The sequence below is a fragment of the Pan troglodytes genome, chromosome 4, assembly GCF_028858775.2.
Source record: "Pan troglodytes isolate AG18354 chromosome 4, NHGRI_mPanTro3-v2.0_pri, whole genome shotgun sequence".
Lineage (NCBI taxonomy): Eukaryota > Metazoa > Chordata > Mammalia > Primates > Hominidae > Pan > Pan troglodytes.
Genome location: NC_072402.2, coordinates 44508578 through 44532813, shown reverse-complemented (window position 1 = coordinate 44532813; position 24236 = coordinate 44508578). Strand labels below are relative to the sequence as shown.

General features: G+C 37.8%; 1 protein-coding gene across 21 annotated transcripts in view; it reads left to right on the top strand.

Annotated features, from left to right (window-relative positions):
* The window catches only part of BDP1 (B double prime 1, subunit of RNA polymerase III transcription initiation factor IIIB), a 302743-nt gene that overhangs the window by 232460 nt on the left and 46047 nt on the right, over nucleotides 1–24236 (top strand). For all 21 annotated transcript variants that reach the window (XR_008548224.2, XR_008548220.2, XR_008548219.2 and 18 more), the window contains 9 exons: nucleotides 867–1054; nucleotides 1806–2028; nucleotides 3560–3738; nucleotides 4675–4885; nucleotides 5936–6066; nucleotides 10919–11120; nucleotides 11385–11578; nucleotides 12568–12952; nucleotides 19289–19408. Coding sequence is in view for 15 of the 21 variants with exons in the window: in XM_054685052.2 (XP_054541027.2) it covers nucleotides 867–1054; nucleotides 1806–2028; nucleotides 3560–3738; nucleotides 4675–4885; nucleotides 5936–6066; nucleotides 10919–11120; nucleotides 11385–11578; nucleotides 12568–12952; nucleotides 19289–19408 (1833 nt within the window). In the remaining 6 variants the exon portion in view is untranslated. The remainder of the gene's footprint in view (nucleotides 1–866; nucleotides 1055–1805; nucleotides 2029–3559; nucleotides 3739–4674; nucleotides 4886–5935; nucleotides 6067–10918; nucleotides 11121–11384; nucleotides 11579–12567; nucleotides 12953–19288; nucleotides 19409–24236) is intronic.

Sequence of the window (24236 nt, the reverse complement as noted above, 5' to 3'; positions counted from 1 at the left end):
AGGCCAAGGTGGAAGGATTACGTGAGCCCAGGAGTTTGAGACCAGCCTGGGCAACATAGAGAGACCTTGTCTCTACAAAAAATAAGATAAAATAAAATAAAAATCAATAAAATAAATAAAAAATAAAATATAATAACAAGGTGTAAGTCTGTAGTCCCAGCTACTTGGGAGGCTGAGGTGAGAGGATCACTTGAACCCTAGAGGTTGAGGCTGCAGTGAGCCGTGATTGTGCCATTGTACTCCACCCTGGGTGACAGAGTGAGACCCTGTCTCAAAAAGAAATAAAACTTAATAATTTCCAACTGTGAAAAAGTCACTGTTATTATTATTTTTCTTTAAGTCAGATGGGCAAGGATCAAACTTTTCTTTTGGCTTAGGTTTGAGATCCCAAAAATGTCACTGTTCTTAATGTCATTTGAAGTTACTCTTTTAGGTAAAAGAAGAATAGGAAATTAGACTGAATTTGTACTAACCCTAGCGTGAACACACATTATTTCTTTTGGCCACATCTGTATCTGCTTTTGTTTCTTGCCCCACCTGACTTACTTCACTTCTAAAAGTTCTTTTTGTTTTTTCAAGTCACTTTGAAGTTCATGATCTTCTAACATTTTCAAGGACTTTTTTTTTCTTCTAACTTTTAAAAATAGATAATGACATTTGTGGTTTGGAAAAGTAATAATATGCAACATAAAAGGGTTTCCTGAATTCCAAGTTTTTAACATTTGGAAATTAAATTTTATTCAAAAATTTAAAACTTCTAAAGTTTTAAAGGAAAGTGTTTAGAATTTAGTAGACTTTTGTTTTAAATATATAAGATGTTTAAATACTCTTTTATTTGTGCTGATTTACTATGACTGTTCCTCTAGAACATTAGCAGTGAAGTACTGTCGATGATGCATACACCTGTAGAAGAAAAAAGAAATTCTGAAAAAGAAGTATCAAGTCACTTCAGTCATTTCAAGATTTCTTCACAGACTCATGAATCTGATAAAACAGAAGTCCAGGGGATTCAATCTCCAGATGTTCCAGAGCAGTTTTCAGATATTAATTTAAGGTACAAGTGTGTTTTTAAAGAAGGAGATATTAAGTTATAGTTGCAGATTACGTTAAACTAAGTGAGGTTTCAAGATATAACATATACAGGATAGTGTTAGAGCTTTTAAGATAGTTTTGGGAAGACTGGGAGAGAGGATTGAGGTCACTCTGACAGTCAGTTGTGAAAGTTACTGACATACAAAATTGTATGTAACAGTCTTAAATCAATACAGGTTTGATAGACTCATATTTTCTTTGTGCAGAGATGGTATAATTCCTAGGCTCATACCTGGATTGTACCACTCGTGGTTTTCAGGATCTGCCAGATAGTTCGATTTGTTTTCCTGTTAAGAATTAGAATTAGGCCAAGTATGGTGGCTCACACCTGTAATCCTAGCAATTTGGGAGGCTGAGGTGGGTGGATCCTTTGAGCCTAGGAGTTTGAGACCAGCCTGGGCAACAGGCTGTAGAAACCCCATCTCTATAAAATAAAAAAACAAAAACTAGCTGGGTGTGGTGGCACATGCCTGTAGTCCCAGCTACTTGGGAGGCTCAGATGGGAAGATCACTTGAGCCCACGGAGGTCAAGGCTGCAGTGAGCTATGATTGTGTCATTGCACTCCAGCCTGGGGGACAGAACAAGACCCTGTCTCCAAAAAAAAAAAAAAAAAAAATTAAATGTTTACCGCCAGTCTCTAAGGTTGTACTGAGACTCCGTTTCCACTGCCCCTTCAGTTCATTCTAAAGCTTGATAATCCTTGTTCCAAAAGCAAATCTCTTCCTCAAGAACAGAAGCCACTTGAAATTAAACCAGCACCTTTTGTGAGGAGCCGATTCAAAAGACCAAAACCAAACTTAGCAAGAGCAGCTTTGAAGAGAGAGACTACAGAATCAGAAAAATATATATATGAGAAGAAATCAGAAACCAAGAAAATGGAGACTATTGTGATGCAAGAAAATAATGAACAAACCGAAACTCTCCCTTCTCAACATGTGAGTGATATATGAGATGGAAGTTCTGTGTGGGTGTTTTTTTTTTTTTTTTAAGTTATTAAGACTACTAAAAGCACCTGGCATTAAAATTTTACAAATATTTCTGTGTAATTTTTGCTGCATGTGATATTGCTCCCATGCTTAATGTGCCTCATTGTTCCACATAATTTGTGTAAGAATCTCAGATATCTGATAATGGGCAAGCGTGTTGTGGGAAAGCGTTCAGGTCTGGGCTCTGGTTCCAGTTCCAGCTATGTGACCATTGATTAAACAATTTTCTTCATAGAAAAAATGACAATAATAGTTTTTAATTTTTTTTATTTTTATTTTTTTGAGATGAAGTCTCACCCTGTTCCCAGGCTGGAGTGCAGTGGCGCGATCTCGGCTCACTGCAACTTCCACCTCCCGGGTTCAAGCGATTCTCCTGCCTCAGCCTCCTGAATGCTGGGACTACAGGCGCGTGCCGCCATGCCCGGCTAATTTTTTTTTTTTTTTTTTGTATTTTTAGTAGAGATGTGGTTTCACTATGTTAGCCAGGCTGATCTCGAACTCCTGACCTCGTGATCCGCCTGCTTTGGCCTCCCAAAGTGCTGGGATTACGCTGAGCCATGGCACCCGGCGAGAATAATCGTTTTTTATTTCACTCTGTTGTGAAGGTGAAATGAAGAGTTAAAAGCTTGATTTGCGTTAAAGGTGATATTTTATTTACTTTATTAACTTGGTCCATAACAGATTAAGATTGTGTGACATACCATCAAAAAAACATTGAAACGAAATGAATAATTATAAACTGAATGTTTTCCACATTCAGTGGAAGTCCTTTTTAGAATTAAAATTCTTATTTGATGTCTTAAAATACCTCAGTACTTTACTGTGCATCAACATTTGTACTATTTCTCCTAAGCTTATATTCATAAAAGATAAGTTACATTTGTATTATACTTTCTGATTATAGAAATTTCAATTTGGAAAAATATATGTATTCTAAAAAGTAAGAGTCTTTTATAATGTCACGTCCCTTTCCCCCAAGTTAATCATACAGCAATTTTGAATATATCCACTTATACTTTTTCGTCTTACAGTTATAAAATAATAAAATGGGAAGGTATTTTTATTGTTTTCCAAAATGCTTTCTGATTTTTCCACTTACAGTATTGTGAGCTTCTTTTTAGATCAGTACAAAGAGATATATCTTCTTTTAAATGATTAGGTACTATTGCATTGTAAATAAATTAAAATTTATTTATTCCATCCCCTAATGATAGATCTGTTTTATTTCTGATTTTTTGTTTGTCTTTTCCGGTGAGGGAGGTGGTGCTTAAATTGTTACAATAAGTATTTTTGTGTGTGTATTTCTACTTGTTGAGTATTTATAAGATACATTTCTAGAAGTGGAATTGCTGGGAATTTAGAATTTTGGTATAGACTACCCTATTATTCTTCACGAAGATGATATCAGTTTATACTTGTAAAGTTCTTATTTCCTTATACTTTTAGCAACCGTGAATGAAATTTTTTTTCTGTCTTCTAGGATGAAGCTTCCCTAATGATATCAAGAGAAAAAGACACATCAGGTCACAGGAATGAGGAGGCTGTGATATTGCCATGTACACAGACTGAAAGGAACCTTTCACCTTCAAATTCTTGTGAACCTAAAGAGGAGTCTCAGTCAGCACCAGTCCAGAAAAATGACTCAGTTGTTTCTGTGGGGTAAACAGTGATTTTCTTTGACAATATAAAATAAGAGAGATACTTCTTTTAAATATTTCTAATTTTTATTGAGATATGTTAATGCATTTAAAAAGTGAACATAAAGAATATTGGTTTAATTTTATTGATATAGCAGACTGCCTAAAATATAATATCAGATTGAATTCAACACCTTCTAATGGTTGCCTGCTTATCTGCATTGTCAGCTGCGTAAGAGCGTATACAAAGCAATGCGTTTAAAAACTACAAGTTGAGCATCCCTAATAAAAAATTCTCAAATGTGCCACAATTTAAAACTTTTTGAGAGCTGACGTGATGCTCAAGAAATGCTCAGTGGAGCATTTTGGATTTTCAAAGTAGGGATGCTCAACTGATAAGTATAATGCAAATATTTCCAAATCTAAAAAAATCTGAAATCTGAAACATTTCTGGTCCTAAGCATTTTGGATGAGGGCTACTCAGCCTATATGTATATAAGCTATATATATTCATTACCTTTTAAAAAGTAGTATACACATAAGATAAAATTTACCATTTTAACTATTTTTTAACATACAGTGGCATTAAGTGTATTCACATTGTTGTCCCGTTGCCACCACCATTCATCTCTAGACTTTCTTTTTCATCTTCATAAAATGAAACTCTCTACCCATTAAATACTAACTCATTCTCCTCTTCCAGCTCCTGGCAACCACCATTCTATCTGTATATTTAGCTACTCTAGGCGTATTATATAAGTTTATTACCTTTTAAGAATTGACATAACTGTTTTCTTTTGTAAAATAAGATGTTTATAATCAGAAAGCAATTTCCCTTTAATGGTACAAAGTATTTTTTAGAGCGTTTATTAGAGGAGATCCAAATTTTACATTTTTACATTAGTTTTCAGCTTTTTACAGTCAAGCGCCCTGCCTTTCTCCCTGTCCCCTTGTTTAGGACTAATAATATAAACACTTTCCAGCAAGAAATGAAGGAAAGTGTTATCCAAACTGCTCGACAAGTAAAGGGCCGACTTCAGAGACCGAGACCAAATATAAGAAAGACAGGACAGAGGCAAATAGTAGACAAAGGTGAAGCCAAAGGCATAATTAAGGAAGGAAGAACGATATTATCAAAAGATGAAACCGAAAAGAAAGTCTTAACTGTGGTAAGTTATTGTTATGTAATTAAATTTAGCCTTTTAATGCATTTAAAATGTCAAGTTATAGCTCAGACATAGCTTAGAAATACAGGCATCTGACACTTATTCTACTCAATGAATACAGTTTCCAGTTTTGTTTCAGATTTGCTCTTCTGGATTTTTTTTTAAGTGAAAATAGATTTATTTCTTTTCTAATTAATGAAGCTATTCATTGTAAAATGTTCCATTAGGACAAAATAATATAATAAATACCGCAAATCTTACTCTGAGATAACCACTGAAAACCTTTTGACATATCTTACTGGATCTATTTCCATGCACACATATGTGCACACTTATGCAAATTTAAACAATAAAGTCATTACGTACTATAACTTTCTGTTATTCACTGAATACTATGTTAAGTGGCTTTCTGGATCAAGAAATATGTTAGTTACATCATTTTTGCTGTATAACATGCTGTTTTGAGTAACAGTTTAATCTCTTATTGATGGATCTTTTGGTATTAGGGAAAAAGTCTAAGTAGTGTAATGTCTAAAAATGTTCATTTTAGGTAGTTCTTATTTTTCTGTTAAACAATGCAAAGTCTAGATTTAAAATAATCTTTATTTGAACCAAAAAGCTCTTTCTTAAAAAAAAAATTAAACTTTGTTTATTTTTAATTTCATAGCAGGTGACTATTATAGTTTTCAAAGTATTATGTAAACATATTACTGCAATAATCTTTGAAACTTTTCTCTGAACTAGGCATCCTTGTTTTTGGCAACAGAATGTGAACATTACATATCCAGTTTGAATCTAATTTTAAAGAATTAACCACGCATGGTGGTATCTGCCTGTAATCCCAGTTACTCAGGAGGCTGAGGAAGGAGGATCGTTTGAGCCTAGGAGTTTGAGACTAGCCTGGGCAGTATGATGAGACTATCTCAAAATAAATAAATAAAAATTTAAAAAAGAAAAGGGATTTTAAAAAACTAAATATCTTAATGGTGGAAATATTTTAAGAGGTATATTCTGCTATAAAAATAACATACTAATATGATTTTGTCTTTTCAGTCAGATTCTCAAATTGAAACTGAAATTGAAGTTCCATCCTCCGCAGTTCCAGAACACAGAATGTATGAAAATCAAAGTCAGGTGGTTCTTGTAGAAAACCTTCATGTTAACAAAACAAATGAAACAATCAGGTGAGTTTGCTTTTAATGAGAAAAACATAAGACTTTTCAAAGATAAAAGTTATATTTTTGCATAGTTGACTTTATATATTAATAACTTCACATCCTGAAAATGTTAAAAGGATAAAGTAATAAATACTTGTGATACTAGAGTCTTTTAAATCTGCTTCTCGAATACTGTATGAATTGCAAGGCTGATATTCTTTTAAGTATATGATATTCCCTTAAGTATATGTAATTTCTCTGAAAAGTTTGACAAGCATCCTACTTTTTGGTACCAAAACTAAATTTTTAATAGTAGACAAAGATTCTTAAGTTCTCTGTATCTTTTTTAGAAATTTAGGCCAGGCGCAGTGGTTCACGCCTGTAATCTCCCAGCACTTTGGGAAGCCAAGACGAGAGAATCGCTTGAGTCCAGGAGTTCAAGACCAGCCTGGGCAACATAGTGAGACCTTGTCTCTATAAAAATAACAAATAAAAAAAAGAAAAGAAGTTTATAACCTACTGACTAAAATTCATTAATAGGTAGTGCTATAAAGTATACTTAACAGTATACTATATTTAGAGGTAACTACATCGAAGCCAAATGGTAAGAATGATATCTTTTAATTGAGATGAGCTAGTAGGGTGAAGAAGTTTTAACATTACCACTTTTATTTATTACTTGCTATCTGCCTTCTCATTATTAAAGCAAGATGTGTTCTTTTCTTTAGTAAAAACGCCTTTCCTTTCTGTATATAGTTCTTGGTCCATCTAACTTACTGTCTTAGTAACTAGAACATGTTGTAGTGAAGTATTTATTAATTTTCCTCCAGGATGTTTTCAGCACTTATGAATATACTTTAAATATTTCAGCTTCCTTTAATTAGGTAGAGTGACTTTGGCTTTCTGGGAAATGCAGAGGAGATGTTATTGTATCCTTTTTTAACCCTCTCTAGTTAGGTGAAGCTAGAATTTGGGCATGTTAGGTCATCCGTCAAAACAGGTGCTATTGATTTATATTTTCTTTTTATTATATTTACTTTTTGAGACAAGGTGTCTCACTGTGTCGCCCAGGATGGAGTGCAGTGGCGCAGTCACAGCTCACTGCAGCCTCAACTTCCTGGGCTCAAGCAATCCTCCCACCTCAGCCTCTCGAGTAGCTGGGACCACAGGTGCACACCATCATGCCTGGCTAATATTTTTGTATCTTTTTGTAGAGATGGGGTTTCACCATGTTGCCCAGGCTGGTCCTGAACTCCTGAGCTCAAGTGAACTGCCCATCTCGGCCTCCCAAAATCTTGGAATTACATGGTGAGCCACCGTGCCCGACCTCTGTTAATTTTAGATGCTTGAAGTAGTTTGCTTTCATTTAGACAAGTTTCTAATGTGAAGTTTTTATTTTAGTATGGATTACTTTTTTTTTTTTTTTTTTTTTTTTTTGGAGACAGAGTCTCAGAGTGCAGTGGCTTGATCGTGGCTCATTGCAACCTCCGCCTCCTGGATTCAAGTGATTCTTGTGCTTCAGCCTCCCAAGTAGTTGGGATTGCAGGCACCCACCACCACACCCTACTAATTTTTGTATTTTTAGTAGAGATGGGGCTTCACCGTGTTGGCCAACCTGGTCTCAAACTCCTGACCTCAGGTGATCCACCCACCTCAGCCTCCCAAAGTGCTGGGATTACAGGCATGAGCCACTGCGCCCAACCTGGATTACTTTTGTTTTCAATATTACAGCCCCTCCCCCCGCTTTTTGTCTTAAAAAGCCTTAAATTTTTTTTTTATATATATAATAGTTATACATATTTTTGGACTACATGTGATATTTTGATACATTATACACAATATATAATTACCAGATCAGAGTAACTGGGATATCCATCACTTCATACTTTTATCTTTATATTGGCAACATAATTTTCTAGCTATTTTGAAATAATACAATAAATGATTGTTAACTATAATTTTTCCTACTGTACTATTGAATTCCAGAACTTATTCCTTCTATCTAACTGTATTTTTATACACACTAACCAGCTTCTCATTACTCCCTTCCCTCTTGCCTTCCTAGCCTCTGGTGAGCACCATTCTAATCCCTACCTCCATGAGATCCACTTTTTAAGCTGCTACATATGAGTGAGAACCAGCAATATTTGTCTTTCTGTGCCTGGCTTATTTCATCTAACATAATGACCTCTAGTTCCATCTATGTCGCTGTAAATGACAGGATTTCATTCTTTTTTATGGTTAAATAATATTCCATTGTGTATATATACCACACTTTCTCACTTTCTTTATTCATTTGTTGCTGGACACTTAGGTTGATATTATGTGTTGGCTATTGTGAATACCACTGCAGTAAACATGAGAGTTCAGATATCTCTTTGATACACTGATTTCCTTTCTTTTGGACATACACCTGGCAGTAGGATGGCTCAATCAAATGGTAGTTCTATTTTTAGTTTTTTGAGGAACTTTCATACTTTTTTCCATAATGGCATTCCTACTTTATATTCCCACGAACAGCCTATGAGTTTTCCCATTTCTCCACATCCTGACCAGTATTTGTAATTTTTTGTCTTTTTAACAGTAGCCATTTTAACGGCAGTAGGATATCTCAGTGCAGTTTTGATTTGCGTTTCCCTGATGATTAATAATGTTGAACATTTTGTCAGACACCTGTTGGCCATTTGTATGTCTTTTGAGAACTGTCTGTTCTCTTTTGCCTATTCTTTAATCAGATTATTTTTTTTTTTGCTATTAAGTTGTTTTTGTTCCTTATATATTCTGGTTATTAACTTTTGTGAGATGGATAGTTGGGAATTTTTTTCTCCCATTCTGTAGGTTGTCTCTTCACTTTGTTGATTGTTCCCTGTGTTGTGCATTGAAAAGTCTTTCTATATTGCTTTTATTTTAAGATTAAGGCCAATTTTTACTTCACATTAATTTTAGGTTCCCTTAGCCATTTTTTCAGTTTTTAAAACTGGATATTTTATTGAAATGTTTTTTACTAAAATGCATTACACTTATATTACAAATGCTATATTGGATTAGGTTGATGATTGATCTCAGAGCAATTTAACTCTGATAATGTCTAGGAAACATTACAGATGAATTTGTTTACATCATTCACTTCTCCTAATTACTAATTATGGGATGATTTTCTATGTATAATCCCTTTTTGATCTCAAAGAATTATAGAATTTTACCACTGAAAATAACCTTATATACTCATTTATTCCACAAACATCTTAGTGTCTGCTGTGCACCAGGCGTTGTTCTAAGTGCTGATGATGTAGGAATAAATGAAGAAAAAAATGCTGTCACTGTGGAGTTTATATTCTAATTGAGGAACAGATTATAAACGAGAAATAAGTTGAATAAATAAGTGATAAATCAGTAGAGAAAAATAAAGTTTTGAGTAGGGAGTGTTGTGGCTGGGGATTCACTTTTTAATCAGCAGTGACCAGAGAAAGCTTCATTGAAAGGGTGCATTGAAGGCCAGGCATGGTGGCTCACACCTGTAATCCCAGCACTTTGGGAAACCAAGGCGGGCGGATCACCTGAGTTTGGGAGTTTGAGATCAGCCTGACCAACATAGAGAAACCCCATCTCTACTAAAAATACAAAATCAGCCAGCCGTGGTGGCGCATGCCTGTAATCCTAGCTACTTGGGAGACTGAGGCAGGAGAATCGCTTGAACCTGGAGGCGGAGGTTACAGTGAGCCGAGATCGCACCATTGCACTCCAGCCTGGGCGACAAGAGCGAAACTCCGTCTCAAAAAAAAAAAAAAGATTAGTTTTTAATGCAGATCTTTCAGAGAACTCAAGATAGGTACTTATATATCCAGTTATTCTTTATAAATATTCAGGTTTATATTAGTTTTTTTTTTTTTTTTTTTTGAGACAGAGTTTTGCTCTTGTTGCCCAGGCTGGAGTGCAATGGTGCAACTTCGCCTCACTGCAACCTCCACCTCCCAGGTTCAAGTGATTCTCTTGCCTCAGCCTCCCGAGCAGCTGGGACTTCAGGCATGCACGACCATGCCCAGCTAATTTTTTATTTTTGGTAGAGATGGGGTTTTTCCATGTTGGTTAGGCTGGTCTCAAACTCCCGACCTCAGGTGATCCACCCACCTCGGCGTCCCAAAGTGCCGGGATTACAGGCATGAGCCACCGTGCCTGGTCTCTATTAGTTTTTAAGCTTCCTAATTCAGATCTTTGCCAGTTGCTAAAATATTGTCCAGGAAACCATTAGATAGCTATTCAGGTTACCTTGGGAGCTCTGGCTACCCTCTTGAATGCTAAAACGTCTTTTTCTTATTTGGCAGATACAGATGGATTATATTGAGAACCTTATGACATTGGTTGTCAGTAAACCCTTTTTAGTGAGAGTTCAGGCATGTGGTAGGAGAACAGACTCTACCCTTCAAGCCTACTTTAGAACTAGAAGTATCGAGTTGGTTATAACTGTCATATATTTGTTCATGCTTTGGGGGCCCAGTTGAAGGCATTTGTTTAAAGTGCCATTATGAAATCCATCTTCAGCTACTTGCCTTTTTTTTTTTGGTATCCTGTGATTTCTCTGAAAATTAAAGTAGCATGAAATCATATAATAGAATGAATAAATGAAAGTTTAAAAAGATTAATATTATTGTAAAACTTTTTCAGGCTCTATAGAAAATGGAAGCTATAAATGCTTTATAAGTTCTTCTTTTCATATCAGCAATGTGTGGTTTCATTTTACATGCTTGATTTTATTGCCAATTTATATATAGTCCTTTGAACATAGAATTGATTTGTATCCAAAATTGTTTGATGTAACAGCTGTTATATCAACAAGAAATTCTGATTTTTGTTCTTCAACATGATTCATACTTCATTCTAGACATGAAAATAAACCGTATGTTCCTAGTTCAGCACAAATGACAAGAAGGAAATTCCAAAAGGCTAAGCCAAATTTGGGAAGAGCACACAGTAAGAAAGAGGAACCAGTTTTAGAAAAAGGCACAACAGATCAGAGCAAGGAAGGCAAGCCAGAAGATCATTTGCTGCAGAAAGGAGCTTCCAACACCCAGCTCCTTCTAAAAGTAAGTTTGGGCAAAAAAAAAAAAAAAAATTTTTTTTTTCTCAGGTCTGTTTTGTCAAGATCATGAAGAGCATGAGTAAAATACAGTTTTGACTGCCGTACTGTAACCATTTTCATGAAAAGTGACTTTCTAGTGTTGTAAAAGATGAGCAACCAACTGCTTGTAGATATGTGTAAACTTAGAGGTTTAGGCCAAACTACCAAACCAAATTAACATAGAGATTGTTTCTGTAGTAATACTAGCTAATTTCTTCTTAAATTTAAGGAAAAAGCTGAGCTTCTGACATCTCTGGAGGTTTCAGCAAGAAAAGATTGTGTAGGTTCCAAAGAGTCTGCTTTGGCAAAAATAGATGCGGAATTAGAAGAAGTTGGACCATCAAGAAGGGTTGGAGAGGAAACTGTAGGAGATAATTCACCATCTTCAGTTGTTGAAGAGCAATATCTCAATGAACTAGCAAGGTAACATTTTATTTAACAAAATGTTTCACAGTAAGAAATAAAAATCACTTAACTTTTACCTTAACTTACTGGTAGAACAAAATTTTTGGGTGTTGAGTCTGTTAGACATGGGTAGAAACTTGAGCAAAGAGTAGTATGTATGTATTAGCTAAGTAATTAAGGTGCTCATTCAAATGGAGTCACACACACAAATAAAGAATACCCTACTTCTATAGTTTTCGAAGAAAATGGAAAGAAACTTAAGTTCTAGAAACCAGCACTGCTCTAGTGGATTTCTGCTGCCTCCTTTTTCTTTTAACCTATCTGTTTACCCAGTAGGATAAACTAATACCACATTTGATCTCATATTCTGTATTTACTGGTCCTGTGTCTTATTTTGTTTTTGAGACAGTTTCACTCTTCTCGCGCAGGCTGGAGTACAATTGCGTGACTCGGCTCACTGCAACCTCCACCTCCCAGATACAAGTGATTCTCCTGCCTCATCCTCCCGAGTAGCTGGGATTACAGGCGTGCACCACCGTGCCCAGCTAATTTTTGTATTTTTAGTGGAGATCAGGTTTTACCATGTTGGCCAGGCTGGTCTTGAACTCCTGACCTCAAGTGATCTGCCTGCCTCGTCCTCCCAAAGTGCTGGGATTAGAGGCGTGAGCTACTGCGCCCAGCTGGTTCTGTGTCTTTTATCCCTTTTTCTTCTAATAATTTTCAGTTTTGTGTTTATTTTATCTTCACTTTCATATTACAGGAAAGAATGGTCCAGAGTTAAAAACTTACTATGAAAAATTTGTAGGTAGATAACTAAGAATTAACTCTGAGTGAGAAACTAGTAGTTAATTCCTTGTTTATTTTCACAGCATAAGATTTTAAAAGAATGGGTGGTGGGAATTTTCATTTTAATGACTGGAACTGGAATTTCACTCTAAAAGTTTGGTTTTCATTAAAATTATCCTTGCATACATATGACCTTATTGTTGTTTTGATTAAATATCTAGCTGTCCACAACCGTTAAAAGAAACAAGTTACTCTAAAATTGCCCTGGATGGGAAAACAACTATCTCTTCTACATCTGAGTATGAGAGAAATCGTGGTGAAAGGAGAAGTCATAAAAAGATCAAACCAAATGTCACCAGAGGTCGTGGATCAAAACGAGTTCGGGGTAAGACCCCTAAGAAGGAACCTAGAGCTTCCAAGGCCGTGCTGGTGACTCTTCGGGCTTCCCAGGAAGAAGAAGATGATGCTGACGATTTTGAGTCTGACTATGAAGAAGAAAGCTATCATCTTGCTCCCGAAGAAGTAAACAAAGCTCCAGTATTTGTACCTGTTGGTCTCAGATCTCCTGAACCTGTTTCTGCTCAGATTGAGGAAACAATGGAAGAGGTTTGGTTTTTTTTTAAATCCTTGGTACTTTATCTTACTTGGTTTTCACCTCTTGTTTCTTTTAGGGGATCATTATTTCTTCTCTTAGTGATTATTAGGATTTGAAGAGTTCATTCTCTAAATAACCTCTACCAAATATAATTTGGGGCCTTGTATAACCTTTTGTGATTGCTCAGTCCCTATGGCCCAGGCCCAGCAAGGGAGTCAGTATAACAACGAGAGAAATCTGCTTACACTTGTACCTGGAAGCTGTTTAGTCTACTTTCTGATTAATCTTTCAAACATTTTGGCAGGTGTTTTCTGGTTGATAGAGAAGCTAGAAGGGACATACTTTTTTTTTTTTTTTTTTTTTTTAATTTGGACCAGACGTGGTGGCTCACGCCTATAATCCCAGCACTTTGGGAGGCCGAGGTGGGTGGATCATCTGAGGTCAGGAGTTTGAGACTAGCCTGACTAACAAGGTGAAACCCTGTCTCTACTAAAATACAAAAATTAGCTGGGCGTGGTGTCAGGTGCCTGTAGTCCCAGCTACTGGGGAAGCTGAGACAGGAGAATTGCTTGAACCCGGGAGGCGGAGGTTGCAGTGAACTGAGATCGTGCCACTGCACTCCAGCCTGGGAGACAGAGCGAGACTCTATCTCAAAAAAAAAAAAAAAAAGAAGAGTGCTAAAATACATGTAACATAAAATTTACTATCTCTCTCTCTGTTTTTTTTTTTTTTTTTTTTAAGACAGGGTCTCAGTCTGTCACCCAGTCTGGAGTGCAGTGGTGGGATCTTGGCTCATTGCAACCTCCACCTCCCAGGTTTAAGTGATTGTCCTGCCTCAGCTTCCTGTAGCTGGGACTACGGGTGTGCACCACCAAGCCTGATTAATTTTTGTATTTTTGGTAGAGGCAGGGTTTTACCATGTTGGCCAGGGTGGTTTTGAACTCTTGACCTCAAGCAATCCACCTGCCTCGGCCTCCCAAAGTGCTGGGATTACAGGCATGAGCCACCATGCCCAGCCATCTTACTCATTTTTAAGTGTACACTTCAGTGGCATTAAGAACATTCACATGTACGTGTTGTCATGCTACCATCACTACCATCCATCCACAGAACCCTTTTTTAAAATTAATTAATTTAGAGATGGGGTTTCGCTATGTTGCCCAGTCTGGTCTCAAACTCCTGAGCTCAGGCGATCCTCCCTCCTCGGCCTCCCAAAGTGCGGGGATTACAGGCATGAGCTACTGCGTTCTTTTTTAAGATGATTAAGACATCCCGCAATGAGTGGTTGTTCCCTAGCCTGGCAAAAAACCAAGATACAAGATACAAACACCAAACACCTGTCCCTTGAGCCCCATCTCTATGCCGTCTGGCCTGGCCACTCTCAGGTCTGCCTTGCACCCCTAGCGAACTCTTTTTATTTTGTTAAAACTGAAATTCTATACCCATTAAACAATAACTCTCCATTCCTCCCACCCCCCCCAACCTTTTGGCAACCACTTTTCTACATCTTATCTCTTTAATTTGACTCCTCATGTAAGTGGAATCATACAGTATTTTTTTGTGTGACCATTTTATTTCATTTAGCGTAATGTTTTCACAGTTCATCTATGTTGTAGCTTATGTCAGAGTGTTCTTCATTTTCGAGGTTCAGTAATATTCCATTGTGTGTGTGTATCATGTTTTGTTTATTCCTTTATCATCAATGGACACTTGGGTTGCTTCCACCTTTTGGCTGTTAGAAATAATGCTGGTATGAACATAGTTGTATAAATACCTCTTTGAATCTCTGCTTTTACTTTTTGCGGGATATACCCAGAAGTGGAATTGCTGGATGGTATGGTAATTCTTTTAATTCTTTTTTTTTTTTTTTGAGATGGAGTCTCTGTTGCCTAGGCTGGAGTAGAGTACAGTGGCGCAATCTTGGCTCACTGTAACCTCCATCTCCCAGGTTCAAGCAATTCTTCTGCCTCAGCCTCCCAAGAAGCTGGGATTACAGGCACCTGCCACCACACCCAGCTAATTTTTTTGTATTTTTAGTAGAGGTGGGGTTTCACCATGTTGGCCAGGCTGGTCTCAAACTCCTGACCTCAAATGATCCATCTGCCTGGGCCTCCCAAAGTGCTGGGATTACAGGTGTGAGCCACTGCACCCGGCCTCGATCTTATGTTCATTCTATACTTAACTTTTCAAGCAACCTTTATACTGTTTTTCATAGGGCTGTTATCATTTTACATCCCTATCAACAGTGTACAAGCATTGCAGTTTCGCTACATCCTCACCAGTCGTAGCTATGTTGTAACTTTGGATAGTAATCATCCTAAGGGTTGTGAACTAGAGAAACGTGTTGAACATATTTAGCTTCCTTACACTTTTGCCTGTTAGTCTGCCATTCCAACTTTGTAACTTCAAAGTTTTCTGTTCTGCCTTAATTTTCAGTCACTTCTTTGGCTTACTGAGGAGCATATCTGAGTCAGTTTTGTGTAAGCATTCATGATAGTTTCTGAGTAATTTGAAATGAATCAGAGTTAACTAAGATAGTGGCAACAATAAAAGAAGCAGTAAGAAACAGTAAACAATTCAAGTAATGTTTAAGATAATTAAGGGAAACTTTACATGTTAATGTAATTCCATTAAGAATTAACGGATTATCTGAATCTGTAAAGTCACATTTATGAAGGGAAGTCAAAATCTACTTTTATTCAGTGTTAATAATAACCTGGTAAATGTTTTAGAGTAAATGAACTAATAAAATGGTTGAAGCTAATTTAAATGATGCAAAATGAGGTTGTTTCTTACAATTCAAAGTAAAGATAGTAAATGTAAGCATTATGTGAAACCAAGAAAATGCAGAAGGAAGAGTAATTTTGTGGAAAGACATCTGGTTAATGCTGCATGAGAGTTCATTTACCTATATATTTTGTGTTTTTCTTTCTTTAAGTGAAGGCAAATTGCTAGTGAAACTATCAGTAATTAATTTCTGAAAATTAGATTCCAGACTGTATCCCTGAATTAATACAGGCTATCTTTTTTAATAGCATTAATCATAGTAATTGACAAGGCTTTCCTTAGATTCTATTCCTTATGGCCAGCCTACTAAACAGGGAAATTCATATATATGTTAGAAAAAATGTTCTTTAAAAAGCATTGAGGCCAGGCACGGTGGCTCACACCTGTAATCCTAGCACTTTGGGAGGTTGAGGTGGGCGAATCACGAGGTCAGGAGTTCGAGACCAGCCTGGCCAACATGGTGAAACCCCATCTCTACTAAAAATACAAAAATTAGCTGGGCGTGGTGGTGGGCGCCTGTAATCCCAGCTACTCAGGAGGCTGAGGCAGGAGAATCGCTTGAAACCAGAAGGCAATGGTTGTGGTGAGCCAAGATCACACCACTGCACTCCAGCCTGGGCGAAAGAGCGAAGCTCTGTCTCAAAAAACAAAAGCATTGAAAGGCCAGACATGGTGGCTTACGTCTGTAATCCCAGTGCTTTGGGAGGTTGAGGCGGGAGGATTAGTTGAGGGCAGGAGTTCAAGACCAGCCTATACAACATAGCAAGACCCTGTCTCTACATTCAGTCAATAAATTAGCAAGGTGTGTTGCTGCGTATCTATAATCCCAGCTACGCAGAAGGCTGAGTGGGGAGGGTTGCTTGAACCCAGGAGTTTGAGGTTACAGTAAGCTACAATCATGCCACTGCTTTGTAGCCTGGACAACAGGAGGAGACAAAAGCTTTGAAGCACAATGGAATGTTTTTCAGTCCTAAAGGGATATAAAGTGTTGATATGTGTCACAACATGGATGAATTTTGGAAACCTTAGGCCAAGTGAAAGAAGCTAGTTACAAAGTATCGGATACTGTGTGATTCCATTCATATGAAATGTCCAAAATAAGGAAGTCCACAGAGACAGAAAGTAAATTAATGGTTGCCTAGGTTTTGGCAGATGGGGAAGAGAGGGGTTAAGGGAGACATAGCTAATGGGTATAAGGTTTATTTTTGAAGTGACAAAAATGTTCCACATTTGAATGTGGTGATGATTGCACATATCTGTGAATATCCCAAAATACATTGAATTGTACACCTTAAGTGGGTGAATTGTATGTTATGTGAATTACAAGTCTTTTTTAAAATAAACTGTATGATGCTTAAAAAACCAACTTTTACTTTATAGAATATTCCCTTTTCCCACCCAGTCCCAACTCTTCAAGAAGTATTTTTTCTTCTCAAATCATCTGAACTTTAAAATTTTTTTTGTTACATTTATTTACTTTTCTTTTCTTTATTTTTATTTTTTTGAGATAGGGTCTTACTCCATTGCCCAGGCTGGAGTGCAGTGGCATGATTTCAGCTTGCTGCAACCCCCGCCTCCCAGGCTCAAGCAATCCTCCCACCTCAGCCTCCTGAGTAGCTGGGACTACAGGTGCACACCACCACACCCGGCTAATTTTTTTTTTTTTTTATTTTCAATAGAGATGGGGTTTTACCATGTTGTCCAGGCTGGTCTCAAACTCCTGAGCTCAAACAGTCTGCCAACCTCAGCCTCCCAAAGTGCTGGGATTACAGGTGTGAGCTACCGTGCCTGGCCTATTGTTTTTAAATTCAGTTTTTTGGTGACAAGATCTTGCTGTGTTGTCCAGGCTGGCCTCAAACTCCTGGGCTCAAGTGACCTTCACACCTCAGCCTCCGAGTAGCTAGAACTACAGGCATGTGCCCCCGTGCTCACTTGAATTTTTTGGTTCATCCCAGTCCTGTCAGATATTACCAAAGATTTTTCTCTAAATTTTGTATCTGAGGAAACAGATGTGGTACATACAAATGTAATTATAACAAATATGTTGGCTGGGCACAGGGTCTCATGCCCATAGTCCCAGCACTTTGGGAAGCCAAGGTGGGCAGATCACTTGAGTGCAGGAGTTCGAGACCAGCCTAGGCAACATGGCGAAACCTCATCTTTACAAAAAATACAAAAATTAGGCATGGTGGCACATGCCTGTAGTCCCAGCTACCTGGGGGGGGGCTGAGGCGGGAGGATTGCTTGAGCCTGAGAGGTTGAGGCTGTAGTGAACCCTGATAGTGCCACTGCACCGCAGCTTGGGCGATAAGAGTGAGACTTTGTCTCAAAAAAAAATAACATATGTCTTGAAGGCAGATTCTCAGACTTGACTCTTTACTCACAGTTTCTACTCAGCCATACAACGTTTTATACTGTTTTTTTCTGTTAATAAGAGAATAGGCCCAGGCGTTGTGGCCATCATCGCACCACTGCAGCTGGGGTGACATGAGTGAGACCCTGCCTCAGAATAACAAAAGAAAAACAAAAAAATAAGATAATAAGAACCAGACTATATTGTATGTATTCTAGTAGGTAAATACCTTTTTAGTGCTCAGATTACACGGCTCTTTAAGTAATAGGACTCACAAATGAAGAGTAAATATGAGTGAACTTCTTATTTTACATGGCTGTTGCCCTGGGTATCAAGAATCGTGCAGGCTTTGGGGTTTTGGGAGAAGGGAGTTGGTGTGGGGGCAGTGGTATGATAAATATTTTATTTATTTATTTATTTATTTTTGAGAACAACTTGTCACTCTGTTGCCCAAGCTAGAGTGCAGTGGCACAATCTCGGCTCAATGCAACCTCCACCTCCTGGGTTCAAGTGATTCTCCTGCCTCAGCCTCCCCAGTAGCTGGGAGTACAGGCAGGCACCACCATGCCCGGCTAATTTTTGTATTTTTAGTAGAGATGGGGCTTCGCTGTGTTGGCCAGGCTGGTCTTGAACTCCTGACCTCAGGTGATCCACCTGCCTCGGCCTCCCAAAGTGCTGGGATTACAGGCATGAGCCACTGCGCCTGGCCCGATAAATACTTTTAAGGGCTTTCAACTCATTATAGATAGCATTTATGACCGTATATAATTAGTTGATTACATGTCTGCTTTTCTGTTAGATTGTGAATTCATCGAGGATAGGGACTACACTTATCTTATTTGACTTTATATCCCTGTACACCTAGCCTTCTATAAATGTTAACAGACTGAACAGAGAAATTAGGGGAAAGTAAGGACAAAGTGAAGAAAATGGAAAATGAAATGCCAGGCACTAAGAAGATGAGTCTTAGAAAATTTGCTTACTGGTTCTAATAGTCACAGCCACCTCAAAAATTTTAAATGTTTTACTTTTGCTAAGTTGCTGTCAGTCAATAAAAGAATTACTCCATTTCATTTTTTAAGTTATGTATGAATGTGGATTATTTCTTCATTTTAGCGTTTCATCTTACTTATTCATGTTGAAGATGAGGCTTTGTTTTGCTGTTTATAATATGCCAAAATGAAATGATAAAACTTTATTTTGACAGCTTGAAATAACTGTGAATGTCCCAGATGTAGGATGCATAGCTGTTGTTGAACATGAGCTACCAAACACAGATGTGACTACTGAAGAAATGAAACAAGAAGAAAATTTGAGTGCACCGTTTGTAAGCATCCATTTTAATATGTTTTGGCCTTTTATTCTTTGTTTACTTTGAAAAGACTGGAGGTTCATTTTGATAGCTTTAGGTTTATAAACACTTTACTTAGCTAATTTCTCTTTGTAAGGAGCTGTTAGTCTGAGTAGTAAAAACTAGTGAAAGCAATGATTTTGTTTGTTTGTGGGCAGAACTCTTAATATCCTCATAGACTTTTACATTAAAATTCAGTTGCATTAAATTTATACTAAGTATAAACAAGTTAAAATATATTCTGTTGCGTTTTATTTGCACTCTTCCATTATTGGTATTTATTTGCCTTTGCAAGCGGAGGCTTGAAATTATAACTTTTTAAAAACAGCTTTATTGACATATAATTCACACACCATATGATTTTCTCATTATTTAAAGTGCACAATTAAGTGACTTCTAGTATTGTGCAAACATTAGCACAGTCAATTTTAGGACATTTTCATCACCTCAAAAAGAAACCTTATTAGCAGTCACTACTCATTTCCTCCCAACCCTCCCTGGCCTGGGGAACCAATAATTTGCCTTCTGTCTTTATAGATTTGCCTGTTCTAGATGTTTCCTAGACATGAAATTATAAAATCTGATCATTTGTGTCTGGCTTCTTTCACTTAATGTAACATTTTTTACTGTTCATCTATGTTGCAGCATGTAGTGGTACTTCCTTACTTTTTGTAGCCTAATAATATTCCATGTGGATATGGTACATTTTGTATATCCATCCATTCATGAACATTTGGATTATTTTCATTTTTTGTGTGTTATACATAATGCTGCTGTAAACATTCATGTAGAAGTGTTTGTGTACAATATGATTTTATTTCTCTTGGGTACATTTCTAAAAATGTAATTGCTGAGTCATATGGTAACTCTATGTTTCATCAGTTGAGGAACTGCCAAACTGTTTTCCAAAGTAGCTATACCCTTTTACATCCCCACCAGCAGTTTATGAGGGTTCCTGTTCTTCCATGTCCTTGCCGGCACTTGTTATTTCACTTTTTTTTTGGTTCGGTGGATTTTTTTTTTTTTTTTTTTTGAGACGACCTTGCATTGTCACCCAAACTAGAGTGCAGTAACACAACTGTAGCACACTACAGCTTTGATCTCCTGAGTGTAAATGATCCTCTCCACTCAGCATCCCAAGTAGCTGGGACTACAGGTGTGTGCCACCATGCCCAGCTAATTTTTTTTTTTTTGTAGATGTGGGGTCTTGCTGTGTTGTTCAGGCTGGTCTCGTACTCCTGTCCTCAAGTGATACTTTTACCTCAGCCTTCCAAAGTGTTGGGATTACAGGCATGAGCCACTGTGTCTGGCTTGACTTTTTGGATCTAGCTGTCCTAGTGAGTGTGAAGTGGTGTCACATTGTGGTTTTGATTTGTATTTCCTTGGTGACTAATGATGTCAGGCACATTTTATGTTCCTATTGGCCATTTGTATATCATCTTTGAGAAATGTCTATTCAAATCTTTTGTCTGTTTTTCTTTTATTGTGCTATTTGTCTTTTTATTATTGAGTTGTAAGGAGTCTTTATATAATCTAGATAAAAGTTGCTTAGCAGGTATATGATTTGCAAATATTTCCTCCCTTTCTGTGGGGTTGTCTTTTCACTTTCTTGATTTCCTTTAAAGCAAAAAGTTTTAAATTTTGATGAAGTTCAGTTAATCTGTTTTTTCATTTGTTGCTCATGCTTCTGTTGTCAGATCTGAGTCCTTTGTCAAACCCAAGGTCATGAAGATTTACCCATTTTTCTTCTAAAAGATGATTTTTGCTTTTACATTTAAGTCTTTGATCCATTTTGAGTTTATTTTTATACATGGATAACCTCATTATCCAACTTCTTTCTTTTGCACGTGGCTATCCATTTGTCCTGTCACCATTTATTCGAAAAGACTATTCTTTCCCCATTGAATAGTCTTGGCACCCTTATCAAAAATCAGCTGACTATAGATGTATGGGTTCATTTCTGAATTCTCAATTCTGTTGCATAGATCTATATGTCTGTTCTCATGCTGGTGGTGCTATATTAATTGCTGTTACTTTGTAGTAAGTTTTTTTTGTTGTTGTTGTTGTTGAGATGGAGTCTCGTCTGTCGCCCAGGATGGAGTGCAGTGGCGTGATCTCAGCTCACTGCAAGCTCCGCCTCCTGGGTTCACACCATTCTCCTGCCTCAGCCTCCCAAGTAGCTGGGACTACAGGCGCCCACCACCATGCCTGGCTAATTTTTTTGTATTTTTAGTGGAGACGGGGTTTCACCGTGTTAGCCAGGATGGTCTCGATCTCCTGACCTTGTGATCCGCCCGCCTCGGCCTCCCAAAGTGCTGGGATTACAGGCATGAGCCACCGCGCCTGGCTGCCTTGTAGTAAGTTTTTGAATTGGGAAGTGTGAGTTTTACTTTATTATTTTTCAGAATGGTTTTGGCTATTGTGGGTCCCTTTCAATTCCATATGAATTTTATTTTTATTATATTACTTTTTTTTTGGTACAGACAGGGCCTCCCAGTATTGCCCAGGCTGGTTTCAAACTCCTGGCCTCAAGTGATTCTCCCATCTCAGGTTCCCTAAGTGCTGAAATTACAGACATGAGCCACCATGCCTGGCCCCATATGAATTTTAAAATCAACTTGTCAGTTTCCGCAAAGCAGTCAGCTGGGAATCTTAGTGGGATTGCATTGCATCTGGAGATCAGTTTAGGGGGTAATGCAATCTTAACAGTGTTGAGATTCTTGATCCAGGAATATGAGATCTTTTCCCATTTATTTAGATCTTCTTTGCTTTATTTATGTGTATTTATTTTTTATTTTTAAGACAGGGTCTTGCTCTGTCACCCAGGCTGGAATGCAGTGGTGCAATCTCGGCTCACTGTAACCACCTCCCGGCTTCAAGCAATTCTTGTTCCTCAGCCTCCTGAATAGCTGAGATTACAGGCATATGCCACCACACTCAGCTATTTTTTTTGTATTTTTATTAGAAATGGGGTTTCACTATATTAGCCAGGCTGGTTTCAAACCCCTGGCCTCAAGTGATTTGCCCGCTTTGGCCTCCCAAAGTACTGGGATTACATGTGTAAGCCACCACACCTGGTTGATTTAGATCTTTTACTTTCAACAATGTTTTGTAGTTTTTAGCATATAAAGTTTGCACTTCTTTGTTAAATTTATTTCTAAGTATGTTATTTTTGTCACTATTGTGAATGGGATTGTTTTCTTTGTTTTTCTCTTTCTTTGTTTTTTTTTTGTTTTTTTTTTTTTTTGAGACGGAGTTTTCCTCTTGTTGCCCAGGCTGGAGTGCAATGGCGCGATCTTGGCTCACCACAACCTCTGTCTCCCTGGTTCAAGCAATTCTCCTGTCTCAGCTTCCCGAGTAGCTGGGATTACAGGCATATGCCACCACGCCTATTTTTCGTAGACACGGGGTTTCTCCATGTTGGTCAGGCTGGTCTCGAACTCCTGATCTCGGGTGATCCACCCGCCTCTGCCTCCCACAGTGCTGGGATTACAGGCATGAGCCACCGTGCCCGGCCTGGGATTGTTTTCTTAATTTCATTTTTGGATTGTTCGTTGCAAGTGTGTAGAAATAAAAATGATTTTTGTATATTAGCTTTATATCCTGCAACTTCTTTGGTGGATTCCTTAGGATTTTCTATTTGTCAAATCATGTCATCTGCAAATAAAGATAGTTTTACTTCTTTCTGTATTAGTTTCCTAGGATCACTGTAACAAAGTACAGATGCTCCTCGACTTATGAGGAGATGACGTCCTGATAAACCCATCATAAAATAACAATATTTTTTTTTTTTTAAAGACGGAGTCTCACTCTCTTGCCCAGTCTGGAGTGCAATGGCACAATCTTGGAGGCTCACTGCACCCTCCGCCTCCCAGTTTCAAGTGATTCTCCTGCCTCAGCCTCCAGAGTAGCTGGGATTACAAGCGCCCGCCACCACATCCAACTAATTTTTGTATTTTTAGTAGAGATGGGGTTTCACCATGTTGGTCAGGCTGGTCTCGAACTTCTGACCTCAGGTGATCTGCCCACCTTGGCCTCCCAAAATGCTGGGATTACAGGTGTGAGCCACCATGCCCGGCCTAAAATAAAAAAATTTTAAGTCGGGTACTCTTTGCACCACAAACTTGATAGCTTATAACCACAGAAAATTCTCCAGGCACTTATGGAGATGAGAAAAAACAAAACAAAAAAAATTTATTCTCTCACAGCTTTAGAGTCTAGAAGTCTAAAATCAAGGTGTCACCAATGTTGGTTCCTTCTGGAGGCTCTGAGGAAGAACCATCCCATGCCTTTCTCCTGCCTTCCGGTGGTAGCCGGCAGTCCTTACCTTTTCTCAGCATGCAGCAGCATACTTCCACCCTCTGCCTCCATTACCACATGGCATTTTCCCCTTATGTATGTGTAACCTCTCATCTTATAAGGAAAGGACACCAGTCATATTGGATTAGCACCAACTCTAATCCAATATGACCTCATCTAAATTTGATTATATCTACAAATACCCTATTTTTAAATAATGTCATGTTCACATTATTTGGGATTAAGACTTTGACATATCTTTCTAGGGGACACAATTCAACCTTTGATACTTTCTGACCTGAATGCCTTTTATTTCTTTTTCTTGCCTAACTGCCCTGGCTAGAACCTATAGTTCAAAGTTTAATAGAAGCGAGAGTGGGCATTTTGGTCTTATTCCTGATCTTAGGGGGAAAGTATCCAGTCTTTCATCATTTATTTTTTTCATAATTGAGATTTTATTGGTTGTGTTGAGGATCAGTACACAATTCTTCACATTTATACCGAA